Genomic DNA, 19534 nt, shown 5'->3' on the forward strand with positions numbered 1-19534 from the left:
GTGAGTATGATCTCCAGTATCCCATTCAGCCCAGTGATCTGGGGCCTGAGACAGGCCTCCCCAATTATTTTCATGCCCTAAAGCAGCCCCGAGGGCCGACGGAACCGGAGCTCCAGGTGGTGACCTGTGAGCCCCGACTGCTGGGGGCTGGGAGAGAATACAGGGAATGAAAATGAAGCATGTGGGCTGGAGAACCTGCCTGGGCTGCAGACCTTTCTGAGAGGTGAACTTGGGGACCAGACACCAGAACACAGCACCTGGAAAGTAGAACCCCGTGATCCAGACCAGAGAAGCGGGATCACGGAACTCAGAGGAGGAAGATGGAGCAGCAGACCTAGAATGTGGGCCTTCTAGAACCTGGAACACTCAAGTCAGCCAGAAGCTGGAAGATCCAGTCTGTGCCCCCGGTGGTCAGTGGGGGAAACTGAGGTCCGGCAGGAACGGGGAGCTCTTGAGCATTGGTGAGCTGCAGTGGCACGCACGTGGTCTCTGCTGAGCCAGGACCTCTCCACAGCTCGCTGCTGCCTGACCTGGGGCGAGTCCTGTCCCCTCTCCAAACCTCAGGTTCCCCCTCTGTGAAATGGTCACGTGATGGCGAGACAAGATGGAGCACTTCACCTGGTGCTCAGGCTCTCCCGGCAAGCTTAGTGGCATTGCTAAGGCCTGGACCCTGGCCACTTGACTCCTGAATGACTCTGTCCCCTTGTGGTGATGGTCTGGTCACTGCTGTTCCTTTCTCTTCTTTCTCACACTCAGTGGGACATTTGGGCACTTGTGGCCCTTTTCTGGAATGCTCTTGGGATCTAGCAGAGGGAAAAGACTAATCAGAGGAGCAAGAACAGACTGGCGGCTCCATACGAAGGAGGAGGCCCTGGTGCCTACAGCCCTGCATGGTGCCCTGTGCCATTTGGTGAGGGATTATTGAGTGTCCCCCGGTGGAGACAGTTGGGTCCTGAGCCGAGGGCACCACGGCCCCTCGAAAGCAGGGGTGGGCAGAGGTGGATTGGGAAGGGAAAAGAGAAAGGGCTCATTGTTCCAGCTCCACAGAGGCTCCCCAGGCGCACCTGCTCCAGGCCACCTCTCCTGAAGGAGGTGGAATACCTTGATCGGGCTCCCAGAGAGCCGGAGCTGTAGGATCTGGGCCAGGAGCAGCCTGGTCACTTCCCCAGATCCCCGTGAGGCAGCATTACCAGCCCCCGCTTTTCTGCCTCCAAGAGAGTAGGATTCCAGAGTTGGGGGCGGGGGGCAGAGCCAGGGTCCCAGCCCATCCTTTGAGCCAGCAGCAGCCGGGCATGGTGCCAGGCACTGATGGGGTGAACCAGGGGTGAACTGAGCACCCAGGGGTGAACTGAGATCCCTTCCTGTTTCCCCTCCTTCCTTGCCGGGTCTCCTCCGGACCATCAGCCATCCTGCTCAGAGGGCTTTGAAGGCTGGAGCCCTTCCCTGTGTCTCTGCTCTCCACCACTTCCCTCCCATTGTGGGGGACCCGTCGAATTCCTGTACATGAGCCACCTCATTGGGGTGTGCTTTGCCCAGGCAGGACTAGACTTTTTCCAACCCGAGACCAGTTGTGAGAGCCCAGAGCCCAGCAGCACTGACTGCAGGTGCAGGTGTGTGGATTTGGGGGCAGAGGGGGGGGCTGTCGTCAGCACCTCCTTTGCATCAGGCTCTGTGCTGGGGCCCCAGGAGAGTTGGTCAGCACCATCCAGTGTAGGGTGAGAAGCCCTGCGGGGCAGGCCAGGGGTGAGGCAGCTCAGTCCTTCCTCAGTCTGGGGGAAGTGCAGTTCAGCTGAGCCTACCTGGGCAGGGAGTGAAAGATTACACAGAAACTCTGAGCCTCCTAGAGGATTTGGACTTTATCCTGGGAGCAGGTGTTCCAAGCTGAGAGGGACAACATCAGATGTGGCTTTTGCTTGGCTCGTGGGGCACAAGCCAGGAGCCCCTTCCCTGGCAAGGCTGCTGCTGTTGTCCAGGTGAGCGTGGATGGTGGCGCAGGCAGCGTGGGACGACAAGTACCTGGGCATCGAAGAGATGTGCCTGGCGATGGGGAGCTCGAGGTCAGCGAGAAGCCAGATTCAGGATGACTGCCGGGCTCCTGGCCTAGGAGGCTGGGTGGATGGTCACATCTTGGGTTATCAGCTCAGGTTTTGGGAACCACTATTGGAGCAAGTTCTTTGTGCCTGGTTTTGCAGCGGAGGGTCCCAGGCAGGATGGGAGCCAACTCTGAGCCCAGGCCTCTGCCCTCCAGCTTGGCCCAGACCCCGCCGGGTCTGCTCGTCTCTCTCCCTTCACCCTACAGGCACTTTAGCCTCTTGAGTGCACGGCTGCACCTCGCAACTGTGCCCTGTACACATGGGGGAGCACCACTCCACTCCTGCTACCTGGGTAAACGGGGACCACTCTCTGCCCCGGCACGCTGACCCTGTGCATTGATGTGTCTCATCCACTCGCTGTGCAAGGGCATCTCCCCCAGGCCTCAAGGCGCAGCTCTTGTAACAAAGCCTCTCTGCACTATAGCTTGAATCTGTCACCCTCCTTGCCCTGTGCTAGAGCAGGCTCCAAGAGGACAGAAGAGGGCTGGGGCACACCCTCCCCTCCCCTCCCCCACCTCAGGCCTGTGAGATGGAGATGGAGCTGAAGCTCCGTGCTGAAGTGGCCCTTTGTACATTGTCCCCCTGGAGGATGGGGGAGCCTGGTGGGAGGGTCTGGCACTGCCCTACACCCTGTGCTGATCTCAGCGGCAGTGAGGATCCAGATGGGGAGTGCGGGGAGTGGGGGGGTGGGTTCTCTGGGCCTGGGATCAGGGGAGAACACCCTGCCACGTATGGGCTCGCACTGGCCGGGCCTGCCTCCCCACACTAGATGGTACTTGTCATCACTTCTCAGGCAAGGTGTGTCCTCAGGCACCAGTTGTTTAGGGAGCGTCTGCTCCAGGCCAGGCTTTGTTCTAAGGGGTGGGGCTCCACTGTGACTGGTGACTGGTGACTGAGGCTTGCAGGCTTAAGATGACCCTGCTCTCCTGTTGACATTCTGAGCGCCAGGGTGTGGGTGGGGGAGACAAACCATGAACAGGTAAACAAGGAGATGGCTAGCTTCCGCTGTGAGTGCTGGGGAGAAGAAGACCTGGGCAGGGGACAGCCGCTGTAGCTGGAGGGCCAGGAGGGCCCCTCTGAGCAGGCAGACACATTCCAGGCCAAGGAGCAGCCATTGGGAGGACCCTGAGACAGACAGGTGGGGACTGTGACTGGAGCCGTGTGGATGAGGGCGGCGAGGGCAGCAAAGATTCCAGGACTAGATTGGCGGGGTCTGTGGGCCCAGAGAGGAGTTTGGATTTCATTCTGAGGGAGACTAGTGTGCGGTGGGTTCGAGGGGAGGGTCTTGTGGGAGGAGGTTGGGTGGGGTGGGGGGAGGGGGGACTTGCCCTCGTGGGGACTTTGCAGCGACAGAATTTGTGGGGCCCAGTGCCAAATGAAAATGTAGGCCCCGAGGGACGCCTGGGTGTCTCAGTGGTTTAAGCATACGACTCTTGATTTCTGCTCAGGTCAGGAGTCCAGGGTTATGGGATTGAGCCCTGCGTCTGACTCCGCATCGAGCCTGGAGCTTGCTTAAGATTCTCTCTCTCTCTCCCTCTGCCCCCCCCCCACTCTTGTGTGCTCTCTCTCTCTCTCCTCTCTCTCTCTCTCTCTGTCTTTCTCTCCCAAATAAACTAAAATAGAGGCACCTGGGTGGCTCACTTGGTTGACCACTTCAGCTCAGGTCATGATATTGTGCTGACAGCTCAGAGCCTGGAGCCTGCTTCAGATTCCGTGTTTCCCTCTCTCTCTGCCCCTCCCCTGCTCACGCTCGGTCTCTCTCTCTCTCTCAAAAATAAACATCAAAAAAATAAAATCATGAAAAGAAAAAAAAATGAATGAAATCACAACTATATTCAGTTAATCTGAGAAATGCAAAGTTGTTTTAACATGAGCAAATAATGTAATTCCCCACATTAACAAATACTTTATTTTTTTTTATTTTTACTTTTTTAATTTAATTTTTTATTTTTCAGAATTTACATCCCAATTAGTTAGCATAGAGTGAAACAAGATTTCAGGAGTAGATTCCTTAGTGCCCTTGCCCATTTAGCCCATCCCCCCTCCCACTATCCCTCCAGCAACCCTCAGTTTGTTCTCCATATTTGTGAGTCTCTTCTGGTTTGTCCCCCTCCCTGTTTTTATATTATGTTATTTTCCCTTCCCTTATGTTCATCTGTTTTGTCTCTTACAGTCCTCATACGAGTGAAGTCATATGATTTTTGTCTTTCTCTGACTGACTAATTTCACTTAGCATAATACCCTCCAGTTCCATCCATGTAGTTGCAAATGGCAAGATTTCATTCTTTTTGATTGCCGAGTAATATTCCATTGTATCTAGATACCACATCTTCTTTATACATTCATCCATCGATGGACATTTGGGCTCCTTTGCATACTTTGGCTATTGTTGATAGTGCTGCTATAGACATGGGGTGCATGTGTCCCTTCGAAACAGCACACCTGTATCTCGTGGATAAATGCATAGTAGTGCAATTGCTGGGTCGTAGGGTAGTTCTATTTTTCGTTTTTTTGAGCAAACTCCATACTGTTTTCCAGAGTGGCTGCACCAGCTTGCATTGCCACCAACAATGCAAAAGAGATCCTCCTTCTCCACATCCTCGCCAACATCTGTTGTGGCCTGAGTTGTTCATGTGAGCCATTCTGACAGGCAGAAGGGGGTAGCTCAGTTTGGTTTTGATTTTTATTTCCCTGATGATGAGTGATGTGGAGCATTTTTTCATGTGTCAGTTGGCCATCTGGATGTCTTCTTTGGAGAAGTGTCTATTCATGTCTTTTGCCCATTTCTTCACTGGATTATTTGTTGTTTGGGTGGTTGAGTTTGAGAAGTTCTTTGTAGATTTTGGATACTAACCCTTTATCTGATATATCATTTGCAAATACCTTCTCCCATTCTGTCAGTTGCCTTTTCGTTTTGCTGATTGTTTCCTTCTCTGTGCAGAAGCCTTTTTTGTCTGATGAGGTCCCACTAGTTCATTTTTGCTTTTGTTTCCCTTGCCTCCGGAGACGTGTTGAATAAGAAGTTGCTGCGGCCAAGATCAAAGAGGTTTTTGCCTGCTTTCTCCTTGAGGATTTTGATGGCTTCCTGTCTTGCATTGAGGTCTTCCATCCATTTTGAGTTTATTTTTGTGTATGGTGTAAGAAAGTGGTCCAGGTTCATTCTTCTGCATGTCGCTGTCCAGTTTCCCAGCACCGCTTGCTCAAGAGACTGTCTTTATGCCATTGGATATTCTTTCCTGCTCTGTGAAAGATTAGTCGGCCATACGTTTGTGGGTCCATGTCTGGGTTCTCTATTCTGTTCCATTGATCTGAGTGTCTGTTCTAGTGCCAGTACCATATTGTCTTGATGATTACAGCTTTGTAGTATAGGTTGAAGTCTCGGATTATGATGCCTCCTGCTTTGGTTTTCTTTTTCAAGATTGCTTTGGCTCTTTGGGGCCTTTTCTGGGTCCATACACATTTTAGGATTATATGTTCTAGCTCTGTGAAGAATGCTGGTGTTACTTTGATAGGGATTGCATTGAATATGTAGATTGCTTTGGGTAGTATCGACATTTTAACAATATTTGTTCTTCCTATCCAGGAGCATGGAATCTTTTTGCCATTTTTTTGTGTCTTCTTCAATTTCTTTCATAAGCTTTCTGTGGTTTTCAGTATATACATTTTTCACCTCTTTGGTTAGATTTATTCCTAGGTATTTTGTGGCTTTTTGTGCAACTGTAAATGGGATCGATTCCTTGATTTCTCTTTCTGTTGCTTCATTGTTGGTGTATAGGAATGAAACTGATTTCTGCGCATTGATTTCATATCCTGCAACTTTGCTGAATTCATGAATCCATTCTAGCAGTTTTGTGTGGCATCTTTGGGGTTTTCCATATAGAGCATCGTGTCATCTGCGAAGAGGGAAAGTTTGACCTCCTCCTGGCTGATTTGGATGCCTTTTATTTCTTTGTGTTGTCTGATTGCAGAGGCTAAGACTCCCAATACTATGTTGAGTAACAGTGGTGAGAGTGGACATCCCTGTCTTGTTCCTGACCTTAGAGGGGAAACTCCCATTTTTCCCCACTGAGGATGATATTAGCATTATGATCTCGAGGTATGCTCCTTCTCTCCCTACTTTCTTGAGGTTTTTTATCAAGAAAGGATGCTGTATTTTGTCAAATGCTTTCTCTGCATCTATTGAGAGGGTTATATGGTTCTTGCCCTTTCTTTTATTGATGTGATGAATCATGTTAATTGTTTTGCAGATATTGAACCAGCCCCGCATCCCAGGTATAAATCCCGCTTGGTCGTGGTGAGTAATACTTTTCATGTATTGTTGGATCCGGTTGGCTAATATCTTGTTGAGAATTTTTGCATCCATGTTCCTCAGGGAAAGTTGTCTATAGTTCTCCTTTGTAGTGGGGTCTCTGACTGGTTTTGGAATCAAGGTAATGCTGGCTTCATAGAAAGAGTTTGCAAGTTTTCCTTCCATTTTTATGTTTTGGAACAGTTTCAAGAGAATAGGTGCTAACTCTTCCTTATATGTTTGGTAGAATTCCCCCTGGAAAGCCATCTGGCCCTGGACTCTTGTTTTTTGGCAGATTTTTGATTACTAATTCGATGTCCTTACTGGTTATGGGTCTGTTCAAATTTTCTATTTCTTCCTGTTTCAGTGTTGGTAGTGTATATGTTTCTAGGAATTTGTCCATTTCTTCCAGATTACCCATTTCATTGGCATATAATTGCTCATACTATTCTCTTATTATTGTTTTTATTTCTGCTGTGTTGGTTGTGATCTCTCCTCTTTCATTCTTGATTTTATTTATTTCGGTCCTTTCCTTTTTTCTTTTTTGACCAGACTGGCTAGTGGTTTATCAATTTTGTTAATTCTTTCAAGGCACCAGATTCTGGCTTGATTGATCTGTTCTACTGGTATTTTTCTGGTTTGTTTTTTTTTTGTTTGTTTGTTTTTGTTTGTTTGTGTTTCGATAGCATTAATTTCTGCTGTAATCTTTATTATTTCCTGTCTTCTGCTGGTTTGGGGTTTTATTTGCTGTTCTTTTTCCAGCTCCTTAAGGCGTAAGGTTAGGTTGTGTATCTGAGATCTTTCTTCCTTCTTTAGGAAGGCCTGGATTGCTATATATTTTCCTCTTATAACCACCTTTGTTGTGTCCCAGTGGTTTTGGGTTGTGGTGTTATCCCTTTCATTGACTTCCATATATTTTCCATTTCCTCTTTAACTGCTTGGTTGGCCCATTCATTCTTTAGTAGGATGTTCTTCAGTCTCCAAGTATGTGTTACCTTTCCCAATATTTTCTTGTGGTTGATTTCGAGTTTCATAGTGTTGTGGTCTGAAAATATGCACGGTATGATCTCAATCTTTTTGTACTTACTTAGGGCTGATTTATGTCCCAGTATATGGTCTATTCTGGAGAACGTTCCATGTGCACTGGAGAAGAAAGTATATTCTGCTGGTTTAGGATGAAATGTTCTGAATATATCTGTTAAGTCCATCTGGTCCAGTGTGTCATTCAAAGCCATTGTTCCCTTGTTGATTTTTTTTTTGATTAGATGATCTGTCCACTGCTGTGAGTGGGGTGTTGAAGTCTCCTACTATTATGGTATTACTATCGATGAGTTTCTTTATGTTTGTGATTAATGGATTTACATATTTGGGTGCTGTCACATTTGGCGCATAAATGTTTACAATTGTTAGGTCTTCTTGGTGGATAGACACCTTGATTATGACATAATGCCCTTCTGCATCCCTTGATACAGTCTTTATTTTAAAGTCTAGATTGTCTGATATAAGTATGGCTACTCTACCTTTCTTTGATTGACCATTAGCATGATAGATGGTTCTCCATCCCCTTATTTTCAATCTGAAGGTGTCTTTAGGTCTAAACTAGGTCTCCTGTAAACAGCATATAGATGGACCTTGTTTTCTTATCCATTCTGTTACCCTATGCCTTTTGATTGGAGCATTGAGGCCACTGACATTTAGAGTGAGTACTGAAAGATATGAATTTATTGCCATTATGACGCTTGTACACTTGGAGTTTCTGGTGGTGTTCTCTGCTCCTTTCTAATCTTTGTTGCTTTTGATATATATATATATATATATATATATATATATATATATATATATGTATATATATATTTTTTCAACTTTTCTTCCCTCAGAAAGTCCCCCTTAAAATTTCTTGCAGGGCTGGTTTAGTGGTCACAAATTCCTTTAATTTTTGTTTGTCTGGGAAACTTTTTCTCTCTCCTATTTTGAGTGACAGCCTTGCTGGATAAAGAATTCTTGGCTGCATTTATTTTTTTTTATTTTATTTGTTTAATGTTTATTTATTTTTGACAGAGAGAGAGAGAGAGAGAGAGAGAGAGAGAGACAGAGCATGAGCAGAAGAGGGGCAGAGAGATAGGGAGACACAGAATCTGAAGCAGGCTCCAGGCTCTGAGCTGTCAGCACAGAGCCCGAAGCAGGGCTCGAACTCACAGACCGCGAGATCATGACCAGAGCTGAAATTGGACGCCTAACCGACTGAGCCACCCAGGCGCCCCTGCATATTTTTCTGATTCAGCACCCTGCATATATCCCGCCACTGCTTTATGGCCTGCCAAGTTTCTGTGGATAGGTCTGCTGCAAACCTGATCTGTCTTCCCTTTTAGGTCAGGGAACTTTTTTTTTTTTCCCTTGCTGCTTTCATGATTCTCTCCTTGCCTGAATATTTTGTGAATTTGACTATGATATGCCTTGTTGATGGTCGGTTTTTGTTGAATCTAATGGGGGTCCTCTGTGCTTCCTGGATTTTGATGTCTGTGTCTTTCCCCAGGTTTCGTAAATGTTTTCCGCTATGATTTGCTCACATAACCCTAATACCCCTATTTCTCTCTCTTCCACTTCTGGGACCCCTATGATTCTGATGTTGTTCCTTTTTAATGAGTCACTGGTTTCTCTAATGCTTAAATCGTGCTCTTTTGCCTTAATCTCCCTCCTTTTTTTCTGCTTCGTTATTCTCTATAAGTTTGTCCTGTATATCACGGATTCTCTGTTCTGCCTTGTCCATCCTTGCCGCCCCTGCATCCATCCGTGATTGCAGCTCAGTTACAGTATTTTTAATTTCATTCTGGCTATTTTTTACTTCTTTTATCTCTGCAGAAAGGGATTCTAATCTATTTTCGACCCCAGCTAATATTCTTATTATCGTGATTTTAAATTCTGGTTCAGACATCTTGCTTGTATCTGTGTTGGTTAAATCCCTGGCTGTCGTTTCTTCATGCTGTTTCTTTTGGGGTAAATTCCTGCTGAATTCTGTGGTTCAGGTTGTGCAGATTGTTGTGTTAGTCCTCCAATCAGTGTTCTAGGTGTGTAGGATGGTTTCGTGTTGGCCTGGCTGTATTTCATGGATGGGAGACACACACAAAACTTCCATGCTGTTCCGCCATCTTGGCCCCTCCCCCCATTCACAAATATTTTTAAAACTTATCTCAGGGTACCTGGGTAGCTCAGTCGGTTAAGCATCCAACTTAGGCTCAGGTCATGATCTCACAGTATGTGAGTTTAAGCCCCACGTGGGGTTCGCATTGGGCTCGCCACTGTCAGCGCAGAGCTTGCTTCAGATCCTGTCTCCCTCTCTCTCTGTCCCTCCCCTGCTGGCTTGCTTGGTCTCTCTCAAAAATAAACAGTTAAAAAAAATTATCTCAATAGATGTGAAATAAACATCTTTTAACATTCAATATTCATTCATGACAGAACTTAGAAAACTAGTATTATAAGGGAACTTCCTTAATATACTTGTAGCAGAAAGACCCTAAGTGACCCCATAATATCTGCCCTTTAGTGTTGTCACCTTTTCTTTATAATTCTTTTCTCTTAAGATCTGTGACTTGACTCTAGCTATTAGAATATGGCAAATGTAAAGGAATGTTGCAGACATAATTCAGTTAATTCAGAGTCAATCAAAAGAGGATTATGCTAGGCAAACCTGATCTAATCACGTGAACACCCTTCAAGGAGGACTGAGCCTTCTCTGAAGTGACATTCTCCTTGCTGGCCTCCTAAACTAAGCGGCTGTATTGAGGAAGTCTACGTGGCCAAGAACAAGGAACAGCCTTGCTCTAGGCTGAATATTTGTGTCCCCACTCACCCAAATTCATGTGTTAATTCTTAATGTTCAACGTGATAGTATTTAGAAGTGGGGGATTTGGGAAATGATGAAGTCACGAAGGTGGAGCCCTCATGAATGGGATTAGTGCCCTTATAAAGGAGGGCTGTGAGAGCTCCCTTGGCCCTGCACCAAGCAGGAAGACCAGCATCCATGAACCAGGAAGCAGGCCGTCGCTGTACACTGAATCTGCCAGTGCCTTCATTTTGGACTTCCCAGCCTCCAGAACTGTGAAAAATAAAACTTTTTTTTTTCATAAGCCTATGGTATTTTGTTAGAGCAGCCCAAAAGGACTAAGACAAGTGTCTGGGAACGCTTAGGACCTAAGCCTCCAACTAGCCGACAACTAGCAAAGAGCTGTGGAAATGAGTCCAGTCATACAGTCACAAGGAAATTCTCTTAAAAACAAACTCAATGGGCTTGGAAGGAGATTCTTCCCCGTTGAAGCACCCAAATGGGGAAGCGCATTCTAGCGGACACCTTGGCTACAGCCTTGTGAGAACCTGAACAAAGGACCCAGCTAAGCCATTGCTTAGCTTCTGGCCCATAAAAATGTGAGATAAATGCGTGTGGCTTTAAGGCACTGTGTTGATGGTGATCTGATGTAAACGGCAAGAGCAAACTAAGAGACTGATAAAAGACATACACTTTTAAAAACCCCACTATCTACATAATTATAGAAAACTACTGTTACATGTTGCAATTTCAAGAAGACATGAACACTCACTATCCTCACATTTACTCAACGTCATTCTTGTAGTAGGAAAGAAAAAAAAATGAAAGCTCTAGGAATTGGAAACAAAAATGCCACTATTTATAGATTATATGTCGCTGCATGTACCAAATGCAAAGGAATCTGCAGATAAAACACTCGAGTAAGAAACAATATATTGTGGGGAATAAGCTTAGACAATTAAAAGACTAGTTGTTTGGAAAAATCAGTATAAGAAATGTCTTTCCTTACAAACTGTTGGCCGATTCGATGCAATTCCAATGAGAAACGGCTTTGGAGAGCTTGCCAAGTTGATTATAAAAGACCTGTGGAGCCCTTCCTTCCTTTCTTCTTTCTCATCCCCAACATTTTAGTTCCCAGTCCTAGAGACAGAGGCATGGAGTTGGGGTCCAGAGTGAGGTGTTGGAGCTTAGAATGGGGAAGGCATTACGTGTAGGACAGTCACCCTGCACAGTGTTGGAGCTCAAGTGAGAGCATCCCTGAAAGGTGAATGGTATAGAATAATGAAGTATCACAGACTGAACAGGGTAGGGAGGCATCTGCACAGGGGAAGAATAGCCCAGCGGGGGTTTTCAGAACCTGCAGGGGGGCAAATCATCTGCAGAAGAGGTGGCCTGGCACAGGGTGTCTGAGAAAGGAGATATTTACATGTCTCAAAGTACTTCCCCATAAAATACTAAATAATTGGAAAGTGGAAACCTGGCAGATAGTACCTCCAGTGGCCAACATTAACATCACCAGTATGGGGACAAATCAAAATTGTAGGTCACATGATAGGATGCAAAGAGTAGGTTGTAGTGATACTCTTGCGAAAAATGTATGATCTGAATTTTACCATAAGGAAACCTAAGAAAAATCCACGTTGAAAGACATTCCACATTACTGGAATTTAGTCGTCAAAAGGTTAAAAGTCATGAAAGTCAAGGAAAGACAAAGGAACTGTTCTAGAGTGAAAGAGACTAAGACATACAACTGAATTCAATACATGGCTCTGAGCAGGACCTTCCTTGGTATAACGTATACTACAGATAAGTGACCAAACTTAAAAAGAATTATGAGGAATAAATGATAGAATTATACTGAAACCTTGAACAAAACAGTTTTAATGGGTGCACTGACTACACACAGATTTTTTTTTTTCAGTACTGGAAATGTATTTTCTTTCATAATTTTCTTCATGGTATTTTTCTCTGTAGCTTACTTTATTTTAAGAATAGAGTATGATACATACACAAAAGATTATTGGTAGTAGTAGTGGTTAAGTCTTTGGGGGTCAAAAGTTGTTCATGGCTTTTTGACTGTGGAGGGCGTGGTCAGAGCCCTTAACCCCATTGTTCAAGCATCCAGTGTATTAGAGTTAATGTTCTGATTGTGAATGTTGTATGGTAGTTATGTGGAATGTACTGACTTGTAGGATTTAAATGCTACAGGAATCAGGCATCCCATTAGCAATTTACTTGCAAATGGCTCTGGGGCGGGGGGGGGGGTTCTTTTTTTTTTTCTCTAATTTTTCTTTTTTCTAACTTTGTTTCTAAAAAGCAAATCAAAAAAATAAATAAATAAATAAATAAATAAATAAATAAATAGAAAAGGTGAAAAGCCTTAGGCAAATCTTATTTCTCCATGTGGAAAGAGCTACGAATCAGTGTTTACAATTAAAATTGTAGATAGGTTTTATGGCACTATAAAAAAAATGTAATATGTACAAACATTGGCAATAGCCATAGCAGGAATACATCAAAATAATGTCTAAATCTTTAGGCCCACATATAGTCATAAAAATTGGAAAATACAAAAAGCCATCCATGAACACTACTGAAGTGTTAATGACAACTTGGTTGTTTGGGTGCTGTTCAAACCGCTGGTAGTGGAGCAGTCTGATGTATGTAAAACCCTCTAGTGCTGGTTTCCACGTACAAAATGTGCTTAAAAGTTAATGAGATGCCAAGAAACATAGTTTAAAATATTATAAAGATTTTCATTACACACATATGATACAAAAACATTTTCCTTTAATCAAGACTTTTCCATATAGTGTGTTCAATTGGGAAACAATGAAAATGTTTTGTAAGCATCCAGTAAATTTTTTCTATTTATTTTTCAAATCATATAATTTTTGTTCAAAATCTGTACATATTCTCGTGACGCTTTCCATACTGGATCCTGATTTAGAATTGAATCATCAGTAGATACTAAAGGCGTTCTACAGGATCCTCATTCAAATTCGGTAGCAGCTGAAAAGGAAAAGAAAGAATTATCTTCTTTCTCCAAAATACTTTTCACTACAAGTGATTAAAAAAAAAAGAAGATGAAAAGAAAAGAAAAGAAAAAAGAAAGTTGGGGCCTTTATGAGTGTTAAGAAAAATGAAAAATACCTACGTACAACTGCAATATGAAACCCAAGATTAGTATTAAATATATTTTGCTCAGGGTTGCACACTGAATTAATTGCTATTGTGGATAAATATCAGAGTTTCTGGTTTTTTCATTACAAGGTGAAATTACAAGATGAGGACACAGTCCACCCTGAACAATCATAAACTATAAACGGAAAAATCAAACAGGCATTTCCAAACAGAGCCAAGTATACAGATGTAAGTGACAGGTATAAAACACAGCACTACTGGAACATACGGAAGGGACATCCCAGCTTTGTGTCAATATTGTCTGCTCTTTGGTGAAGGTGATATGTCAGCTGATACCTGAAGGACAAGGAAAAAGTATGCTAGGTAGAGGGAAGAAGCACATACAAAGAGCTAGAAGTGAGGAAGAACACTTGTGCAATTATGGGTAGTTTAGTTTGACAAGGTGCTAGAGCAAAGCAGCAGAGTAGGGCAAATAGTGAGAGACAAGGCTGAATCATCTGGCAAGAAGCAAACTGATTTGGGTGTTTTCATTCCATGCTAAGGAATTTGAAGTTTTACCCAAGGGCAAAAGCAATGACAAAATCAATGAGTGAAGATTGAAACCCTTTACCTGTCAATGGCAGTTATATGACCTCTAATTACTTAACCAAGCATTACTAAGATGACTTTGGCTTTTTGGGTCTTCTATCACTAGCAGAAACAACAATTTGATAAAGCACACCTTTTCTGAGACTTGTGCAGGTTGACAGTTCCATAGGGATGGCACCAGTGAAGGAAGATTGTCGCCAGAAATAATAACAGATATATAGACTTAGGGAGATTGAAAAAACTTCTTTAACGTTTATTTATTTTTGAGAGAGAGACAAACCACAAGCGGGCAGGGGCACAGAGAGAGGGAGACACAGAATCTGAAGCAGGCTCCAGGCTCCGAGCTTTCAGCACAGAGCCCTCTGTGGGGCCTGAACCCACCTGAGCTGAAATCAGTCGCCCAACCGACTGAGCCACCTGGGTGCCCCTAGACTTGTGGGAGATTTTAAAAGAGCTATGAAACATGAGGACTAAATGAGGAAGAAGTGTGTTCTTCATTATGCTCATGCTTTTACATTTTTTATTAGATATGTACAAAAAAATGTGAATGTAGTATCTATTATCCAAACAATGGAAAGGGATGCCATTTACTATTTATAGTTTATTTCAGATATCAATGATATCTAACTTCATACATTTTGGCAACATACCTTCTTCTAGTGCTCTGGTTATTCTTTTCTCTAACTCCCGCTGCATCTGAAATAAGGCAAATATTATTTAGAATGTGTAAGGTAAACAAAAGACATGGTAGGAATTATATATAGCTTACGACATGTGGTCTTGAAATAATACTTGTAGAGATTAAACCAAAGATAGGGTTAGCTTAAACAGAAAAACTATCACATGAATAAAATAAATTCCTACCTATTTTATTTTAGTTTTAGATAACGGAGAACAGATACATATATACACGCACACACACACACACACAAACACATGTATATGTATACATATATACGTGTGTGTGTGTATACGTATATATAATATGTGTATATTATATATATAATATATTATGTGTATTATATTAATATATATAATATGTGTATATTAAATATATAATGCTATTTAAGTGAATCTGATAAAAAGCACAATTAATATTGATTTATTGAATGTGTATAATCTCTGAAACGTGATGTTTGATCTTACTGGTACAAAAAAGTTTAAACAAGAATCATATTGTATACTGAATTATTACTTGGAAATGATTAGGAAAAACTGCCATTTGTGAAAGTTTAATCAGTTTTTTACCTTAATGAATTGTTCCTTAAAATGGGCTTTCCATTTTTTCACTTGTAGAAAAACAAAATTTGAAGGAATGCTTTTTGCTATTAATTTTTCAGGACCGACTCTTAAATACATATAAAATGAAGAAAGTGGGACTGTCTTACTGTCATGTGGAAATTCTACTGGCAAAAAATTGATTGAGTAAAAATATTTTGCTATCTGTGTTATGACTAAAACACTTATTTCTTTTCATATGCACACAAAGATTTCAGAAAATCTCTTTGAAGAAAGGAAAAATAGAGGGTTACAACAGTTTTCAAACTTAGCTTCTGATTTATAACTTTCTCCATTAGAGATAAGGAAAACAATATACAATATTCAATTGTAACTTTGTTTCCTTTCTCTAAATTAGGACCAAGTTTTGAAACACTTGACTTATTAAAGTTATGGTTATCCACTTATGAAATGTGTACAAATATTTCCAACTACAGGTGACCCTTGAATAACACAGGGGTGGGGTACAGTCAAAAACCTGTATATAATTTTTCATCCCCCCAAAACTTATTACTAATAGCCTACTGTTGACCGGAAGCCTTACCGGTAACATAAACATTCGATTCATACTTGTTTTGTACAGTAGAATAAGCTAGGGCAAAAAATGACATTGAGAAAAACGGAAGGAAGAGGAAATACACTTACAGTACTGTACAGTATCCAAAAATAATCCATGTGTAAGTAAAGTAGACCCGCACAGGTCAAAACCATGTTGGTCAAGGGTCAACTGTATATTACAACTGTTCCTGTCTAGAATGTTCTTATTTAGATCTTTCTTAGACAAGGTAGCCTCTCCCTGAATGCCCCAAACGGGCTCCAAAATAGTGTACAGGACATAATCAACACTGTGGTGATAAGGATTCCAATGTCTTTACAAATTTGGGTGTGAGGACAAATGTTTTGGCTGACATGTTTCCCAATATTTTCAGAGACTGTTTTCCCTAATACCTTTTTTTAATTGAAGTATAGTTGACATACAATGTTACACTAGTTTTTCAGTATACAAATTCAGATTGGACAATTGTGTACACTATGCTATGCTTGCTACCGTACGTGTAGTTACCGTCTGTCACCATACAACATTAATACAATATTATTGACGATATTCCATATGCTGTATTCTTCATTCCTGTGACTTATTTACTTTATAACTGGAATTTGTACCTCTTACTCCCCTTCACCTATTTTGCCCATACCTCTCTACCCACCTCCCCTCTAGCAACCACCAATTTGTCTTCTGTAGTTATGATTCTGTTTGTTCACTTGTTTTGTTTTTTTATATTCCACATGTAAGTGAAATCAGATGGTATTTATTTGTCTTTCTCTGATTTATTTCACCTAGCATAATGCCCTCTAGGTCTATCAATGTTGTCACAAATGGCAAGATCTCATTCTTTTTGATAGCTGAGCTATATTTCATTGTATACATATTACACATTGTCTTTATCCATTCATCTCTCCATGGACACTTAGGTTGCTTCCCTATTTTGGTTATCGCAAACAATGTTTCCATAAACATAGGGATGCATACAACTTTTCAAATTAGTGTTTTCATTTTCTTTGGGTAAATACGCAGCAGTGGAATTAATGAATATCTATTTTTAAGTTTTTGAGGAACCATAACACTTTTTTGACAATAGCATTATATTCAGGCCTTATAAAATGAATGGGACAACATGACTATACCAGACTTGTAAAATTAATAACTCAATACCAGATGATGGGGGAAGGCTGTATTCAAACAATTTCATATTACCATTAATAAATACGATATAAAATATAAACCACGTTTTTTATATGACATGACTTAAGGAGCTACCAAGGTAATGTTGCATCTTTTCCCCAAAAGCTCTTTTCCTAAATATTTACCTCTGTGACCTTTATGTTTATTTCTAGGTAAAAACTGTGTTTCGATGGTGAAAATAGCTTTCAAGTCCATGAATAAGAACACATGTGTATTTTTGTGTATACCTTTCCATTGATCAGAAATATAAGAGGGTGAGAAAATTATACACAGAAAAACTATATATCAGCAAATTTTAATTCAAAGAACATTTTTAAAGGATTTTTAATTAGAAGGATTTTCTCATTAACTGTTAGCATTCAAATATGGCCCATAGAAATCTAAGGTTCGGTTGGGGACACTGCAGGATTGAGGGACAAGGAAGTCACAGCCGTAGTCTCCATCTCTCCTTTAGTTAGACAGCTCTAATTCTCTCTGTTTTACACAATACAGTTTAATGCAAAAAAAAAAAAAAACTACGTTCTATTCTTTGAAAAAAAATTATTTTGAAGGTATAAAAGTCACTAATTTAGTCAAAATCCCGAATTTTGCATAATAGACAAAAAGGGCTCAGAGAGAGTGTACTTTGCCTGAGGTCATGAATCCAACTAGATGCAGACCAGGACTACACTTGTGGTCTTACCAAGCCTAGAGTTCTATGCCAGTTACTTCCTCATGGTCAGGAAAAATACGGGTATTTTAAGTATAACTCAGAGAAAATGAATACATAAAACTTTGTCATGTGGCTCAGTAATGCTTAGGTATGAGGCACACAATAGTAACTCTCTAACTAAATTACAAATTTTAAAGTCATGAATGAAAATAAAGGAACAGAAATTATGTTAACTCCTTTGAGTAGCAGTCAATTTTTAAGCACAACTTTTTTAATTTTTTAAAAAACATTTTTTTAACGTTTATTTATTTTTGAGACAGAGAGAGACAGAGCATGAACGGGGGAGGGTCAGAGAGAGGGAGACACAGAATCTGAAACACGCTCCAGGATCTCAGCTGTCAGCACAGAACCCGATGCGGGGCTCGAGCTCACGGACCGTGAGATCATGACCTGAGCCGAAGTCGGCCGCTTAACCGACTGAGCCACCCAGGCACCCCAAGCACAACTTTTGTAAACCACAGGACAGAGAACTTGAAAGAGAAAATCTTTAGGTGAAGCAAGCAAGCTGAAACTGAGGAAATTCTTCCTGAAAGCATTATTTATTCCTTCCAAAGAAAATTTGTTTTATCAAAATCAATCAACAAATGAGTGAACCCATGGTGTGGTTATTTATAGCAAAATTTAAAACCCAACACAGATTTCTCTTTCCCTTCTAGCATGCTTCTGCCTAACCTCTCATCATTCGTTGGTATGTACAAAAGACACAATTCACTTTATTAATAATTTAAATCCAGTCGGAAATTATAGGTGAACCTTCACTTCTCACATGTGGACTTATCTCTGTCTCCCTCCCGACGGGAAGGGAGACTTACCTAACGGGTGAATTTGGGAGAAGGAGCTAAGCAGTGCTTATGTGTTTCTGAATCTCCTCTTTGAAAAGATGTGCCTGCCCACAGTAACATGAATTTGGGTCTGCTCTCAGCTCTGTGGTAAGCACCCGGCCCCCGGGGTGGGGGTCAAGCATTTGTTTCCTCAATTTACAACTGTGTGGAGAAGTGCCCAATTTGGGAGGAAGCCCAAAGTGGCTAACATAACCTAAATCATATCCTCCAATTTGTTAGTGTGTATTAGTAATAAAGCTACTAAGTTTCTCTCCATCTCCCTGTCTCCTGTGTTCTGAATTTAGAAAGAGAAGAGCAGGGTTACTTGCCGCCTACCCAGTGTCACCTGTCACAGCTCCACCAAGAAAAATGACTAGACAACACTGACAGAAACATTCTCTTCTTCCTTGACTTCATAACTAACGTACATTGTTCAAAAGCAATGCCCACTCGAAAGAGAGAAAAAGTTGAAAGGAACCATTTTAGGAACAAACATAGAAAGTCAGACAAACTGAGGACACAGAGGAGTACATTCCAAATGAAAGAACATGACAAAACCTAAGAAAAAAAACTAAGTGAAACAGAGATAAGTAATGTACCTCATAAAGAGTTCAAGGTAACGGTCATAAAGATGCTCAGTGAACTTGGGAGAAGAATGAATGGATCCAGTGATAACATCAGAAAGAGATAGAAAATATAAAAAAGAACCAATCAGAGCTGAAGGATACAATAACAGAAATGACAAATACACTAGAGGGAATCAACAGCAGATAAGAAGATGCAGAAGAACAGATCAACAATTTGCAAGACAGGGTAGTAGAAATCATCCAAGCCGAAAAACAAAAAGAAAAAAGAATTTTGAAAATGAGGCTAGGTTAAGGGACCTGTGGGACAACATCCAGGGTAATAATACTTGCATTCAAGGGGTTCCAGAAAAAGAAAAGAGAAAGGGGCAAAGAACTCATTTGAAGAAATAAAAGTTTCATTTTAAAAATTCAAATATTTGCTTGATTTAGCTATTTATAAAATGCTCTACAATCACTCAT

The 19534-nt window shown here is 41.9% G+C and overlaps 1 protein-coding gene across 1 annotated transcript in view; it reads left to right on the forward strand.

Moving 5' to 3' along the window:
• The window catches only part of LOC122236176 (translation initiation factor IF-2-like), a 29353-nt gene extending 10172 nt beyond the window's left edge, over positions 1 to 19181 (forward strand). The window contains exons 5-7 of the mRNA XM_042977068.1: positions 6341 to 6387; positions 18324 to 18355; positions 18794 to 19181. Of these exons, the coding sequence (XP_042833002.1) occupies positions 6341 to 6387; positions 18324 to 18355; positions 18794 to 18861 (147 nt within the window). The 3' untranslated portion in view covers positions 18862 to 19181. The remainder of the gene's footprint in view (positions 1 to 6340; positions 6388 to 18323; positions 18356 to 18793) is intronic.
• The last annotated feature ends 353 nt before the right edge of the window (positions 19182 to 19534 follow it).

The sequence above is a fragment of the Panthera tigris genome (genome assembly GCF_018350195.1).
Source record: "Panthera tigris isolate Pti1 chromosome A1 unlocalized genomic scaffold, P.tigris_Pti1_mat1.1 chrA1_random_Un_scaffold_58, whole genome shotgun sequence".
NCBI classification, from domain to species: Eukaryota; Metazoa; Chordata; class Mammalia; order Carnivora; family Felidae; genus Panthera; species Panthera tigris.